Source organism: Morone saxatilis, unplaced genomic scaffold (genome assembly GCF_004916995.1).
Source record: "Morone saxatilis isolate NCDOM2014 unplaced genomic scaffold, NCSU_SB_2.0 Contig15, whole genome shotgun sequence".
In the NCBI taxonomy this organism is placed as follows: domain Eukaryota; kingdom Metazoa; phylum Chordata; class Actinopteri; family Moronidae; genus Morone; species Morone saxatilis.
This window is the reverse complement of record NW_023339707.1, coordinates 13478697-13483629: the sequence shown is the minus strand read 5'-3', so window position 1 is coordinate 13483629 and position 4933 is coordinate 13478697. Positions and strand designations below refer to the sequence as shown.

The following is a 4933-nucleotide window of genomic DNA, read 5'->3' as shown; positions in this document are numbered from 1 at the left end:
CCACTGGACTAAACTACCTAACTTTACTTCAAGTTAGTTAGCTAGTTAAAACTAGTTCAACCTCAAGCTACAACAGTAAAATGCTTTATACATGTTGTATTTTAATTTTGTTGTAGTGGTAATTTTTACTTAAGTACAGGACCTGAGTACTTCTTCCCAAGTTGCCTCTCACACTGTTACATTGTTGTTGCATTAACACATGGAAGTATTTAATGTTGCAACTAATATCACTATTTCATATACTGCTGCTGTAACAGCTTATAAAGGTGAAAATGATGTGAATAGGCACATGGTCATGCTACTTGCCCTCTCTTAGGACATATTGCAGGATTTAGGTTAGCATGTATTCCCCCTAATGAAGGGCAAGCCGATAGACAATAAGACAATCACAACAAAATGGAACAGAGTTGAAGATTTAATGTTCTAAAATAGAGATTTGCATTACTGACTGCATATTAAAATGAAAATTTCTTTGAGGCCAAACAAGCCAACAAATTTCTTCCTGTCATGCTGGCTGGTTTTAAACTCAGGCAATGCATCATATTTTATGAGCTCATGACTTGATTTGTGTGTACAACCTCACTCTGCAAAGTAATTTGTGAACACAGCAGCCAGATTAATGCAGTGAAGTTAAAAGTATCTTATTTCTCCCTTACATGTTAAAGAAAAAGCCTAAAATATCATAAAATGGGAGCATGAAGTACTTATTTAAAATTGTACTTCAGTATGGTACATGAGTAAATGTACTTAGTTACTTTCCTCTGGTCTCACACAGAAACGGTTTCATGCGTACACTATGAATTCAAAGCTTGCTAATGCACACAGCATGCGACCAATTATTTATGGCGACAGGGTGAGTATGGCTGGAAGATGGAAGTTTTGAATATGTGGTCGTAAAAGAAGTTGAGTCAGGGTGAGACGGGGGAGACTGTGTGAGACAGAGCTGGGGCGTGGGAGGGGCGAGATGGGAGGACAAGGGGACAGATAAGTTGACAGCAAGCTGTAGCAATGATTTACCTGGGGGGTGTACCGCAGTCACGGGCCAATTTTCAGCATCATTAAAGCCCTCTCTCTCCCACTCACCCACTCCTTCAGCCTAACCTCCTCTTTCAACCAGAATGTGTGTTTCTTTCAATTTTTCACACACGCACACTCTGCTTTGTGTCCTCCTCCAGTGATCTGGCCGACACCTCGCTATGGTAACCAGTGGACATCCAGCCACAGCGAAAGTGATCAAAAGGAGAGGAGAAGGGGGACTTTCTTGGAGTTAATGTGGTCCCACATTACTTCCACTAACAAGCACATATACAGCTCACTCACTACACAGACAAAATGTTAATATGCAATTTACATCGTATCTGCCGTGAACCTTGGTTTTTCCCTCCTAGACTGTTGTGTTATTGCCCTAGCTGTTTTGTTGTTAGGAATGACATAATGCTCATGGTGGCACGTCAACTCCGTGTTTATGACTGACATAAGACTGTTGCACAGTTTTAGGCATGGGCTCTGGCGTTTGAGAGTTCGCAGGCTGTAGCAGAATGATTTCTGTTGAATCACTGCTATGTCGAGAGCTTTACGATGGATGTTATGTCGTTTTTTATGACATTTGTGATTAGGAGTCATGACAGGCACTGTAATTATGATGTTTTGTGCAGGCCCGGCTCCATTGGAAATCATGGCAAAACTCTCTTCCAGCATTAAATTCTCCACAGCAGCTTTGAACACTATTCATGACAGCATAAAGTAGTGATACAGCATCATGCTAGAATTATATTGCAGCAATGTAGGTCTATGACATCATATTTCTCCTCCATTTACTCAGAACTAAGGTTTGATATGCACTTTCTTGTACGCGTTAGCAGTTGATTGTTGTCATGCGGATGCAGTTAAGGAGATTTAGCGACGCAGAGGCGCTTTAAGACGGACAAGCATTTGAAATTGAGAGCTTATTGAACAGATTGTGTTTAAAGTCTATTAAGATAGATGCCAGATGCAACTTTCTACTTCAGTAACTTCATATCATCATTATTATAAAATTAACGCTCATACGCTTTTCACTATAGATCAGCTGCGGTTTTTACTTGCTAATGATCCTGGATTTTACATTTCATAATTATTGAAATGAAATGCTAATTTACTAGCTAGTCATTTGGATATTTAGTGTTGGTCTTTGTTACAGTTTATATTGTACAGAAATCTTATCTCACATCCATGCAGTTCTAAATTTGTGCCTAAAAGAATGAGAAAAGAGTCAAAGAAAACCATCTTTATAGATCCTGACATCATGACATGGTGTTGGTATTTTCCCCTAGCCCTATGGCAGTATACTGCCTAATAAAAATAGCTGCCTACCTTTTAATCAATACTGTATGCATTTTTCATGATTTTCTATTTATAATTAACTTGAGTTATGCTGCAATGAAACTATATTCAGGTTTAGTTTGAAATAGGTGTTTGTTTTTCACACAACTGTTTGTGCAATGTGTGACAAAATTTTCCATGCTTGGCTAAGAAGATTTGCTAGACACTTTGATGCTTAATTTTATCTGCTGTATTTGCACCCTATTTTTACTATAGAAGAGTTTTTAGATGAAAAGTTATATATGGATACTTAATATGTCAGTTGTGTCCTTTCATCATTATCTTCATCATTTAGAAGTGTGTGTTTACGCATTTATCTAAACTTTTTTTGTTTTTATCATGTTTCCCAATATTCACTTTGATATTTTAGTCATATTGCTGCAAGATATTGGTGCTAATGAAAGGGAATGATACCAGCGTGTTAAGGTGGAAATGCAAAAGAAACTGATTATTAAAGTAGTCGTGAAAGGAGTAAATGTCTGTCCAACCTCTCATTTACCTTGTCTCACTAGGTATTCCGGTGTTGTACATGTTGATTCTCCTTATATAGAAGTAGGAATGTTTTGAGGAGCTTGGTATTCTTTCCCAGAAAATAGCACACTACATGTATTCTCCATAGTCTTTGTTTGTGGTTGTAATCTGACTTTATGTCTTAGGGAAGTTATTTTTTTGTTGTTCCACTGCGAGCTCCAGTACAAGTACTCCTTGTCAGGACACTGTCTCCCATTGCAATAAAGCTCCAGTGGTTATGGTTTGTTTTGAAGTTTTGTGTGTGAAGGTTATGTACACCACCGTGTATTTTCTTATCAGTCATGTAACAGGGTTTGGGTGGGGTTCTGCATAATAAAACGGTTTATGTATCCATTATTGGGCCTAATGTGTCTTTTTCTGGCCAAAGATCATAGCAATATTTTGATCCTCACATGACATTTCACTGGTAATTAACTATGCCATTTCTTTTCACACCGCTATATAACCTATATTCCCTTTTGGCTCGTTGCCTGTTTCACATACATTTCTCATTCTGGATTTTCTCTCCACTCACCTTTGGCTCTCCCACAGTCTCCCCTCAGGCCTCCTCATCATCTTCATCACAGTGCCTCCCCAATCTTCCAGCAGTCGCCTGCTCCCTCTTTTGAGCTCTCCTCCTGCCCCCCTACCACACTCCCTCCATCTTAAGTCTGGGGTGACGATAGCTAATTATAAAATCAATGATGCTGGGCTGCCTAGTTTACAGCCCCCTCTAAAACCTTAACTGGGAAATCACTGTGGGATTGATGACTCCCTCACTCTTTATCTCTTTTAATTAGAAATGTAAAAGATATGAAGACCCAGAGGCCAGAACACATCTCCTTGTTTTTATGACCCCGACGCCTGCCTTCCCCGGCCCTCGCTCCCCTTCCCCAAATCACCCCTTCCTTCTACCTGGCCTTGTTTATTTCCTCTACCTCCCTGCTGGCACACCCTCCATTCTTACTCTTGTCACAGATACCTTTACCCGTTTCTTCATCACTTTCTCCATTACCCTTTCTTTAAGATCACCCGCCTGCCTCTCTGCTCGCACAGGGGGAAGGTGTTAAATTTATGGTCTTTGCACTTGAAAACGTTTCTCACCTTCCCCTCACCTCTCCTCTCTTCCCTCGACTGATTCCCAACCCTCCACAGATTCACTGCATATGTAACAAATGACGAAAACTTCCTTTTTGTCTGTTCTGATCCAAGCTGGAGACACAATGTAAATGATGTGCTGTTTCACATTATGGCCGCGTTCCCAACTCCATGCGTCCAGCATATGACATATATGCCTCTCTGTCTTATATATAGCATTAGGTCCACATAGGAAGACCCTCCAGTTTGTTTTTTTATCACATCAAACCCAGGTCACATGCACCTCCACTCTCTGTCTTTATCACACCCCGAGCCCAGGCCCTTCCTCGCTAACTGCTGCCAGGAGCACTTGGGTTCACTGAGCTTTATCCTCCTGAACGCTCTCTGAGGAGCCAGCCTCTGCTGCTTCATTATCTCTCCTGTGTGTTGACTAAGGTACCACTGCAGTTTGCTTGTGTTCACAGCAAATTCAGCGGATATGCAGCAGGGTCTCTCTCTGGGTTTAAGTATTCAAATGAATTTCTTTGGTATGGCACACTCATGACCCACTTTTATGGATTCTTTACTATTTTTTATGAATAATTGATGTCCTATGGCTGTAAGAATATTACAAGGGAGATTTTTCCCCTTTATTAATTCATTGTACTGTTATACCTTTTTCCAGGGGCCTTACTTTACACATTTCCATCCTTTTTTCCTTTCCTACCTCAAGTAATTAGTTAATCAAGCATCACTGATGTGGAAGGATGAGTATATAGAAATCTTGACCTGCTCCTTTAAATTCCCCCAAGCACACCCAAACCCTCCCATGGGTTCCCATGGCAACATCTTCCAGGGGCTCAGTATATGAGGCCATTTGATTGTTCCTTGTAAAATAGTGTATAATGTATGGACCTTATTTTAATTCTAGTCTGGTGTTATTGATCTGTCTTTAATGATAGTTAATTAAAGCAATCGTATAATT

The 4933-nt window shown here is 40.1% G+C and overlaps 1 protein-coding gene across 2 annotated transcripts in view; it reads left to right on the top strand.

The window, feature by feature from the left end:
• The window catches only part of calcoco1a (calcium binding and coiled-coil domain 1a), a 17460-nt gene extending 14232 nt beyond the window's left edge, over positions 1–3228 (top strand). For both annotated transcript variants that reach the window (XM_035656401.1, XM_035656403.1), the window contains one exon: positions 1176–3228. In XM_035656401.1, the coding sequence (XP_035512294.1) occupies positions 1176–1203 (28 nt within the window). In that variant the 3' untranslated portion in view covers positions 1204–3228. The remainder of the gene's footprint in view (positions 1–1175) is intronic.
• Positions 3229–4933: the final 1705 nt, after the last annotated feature.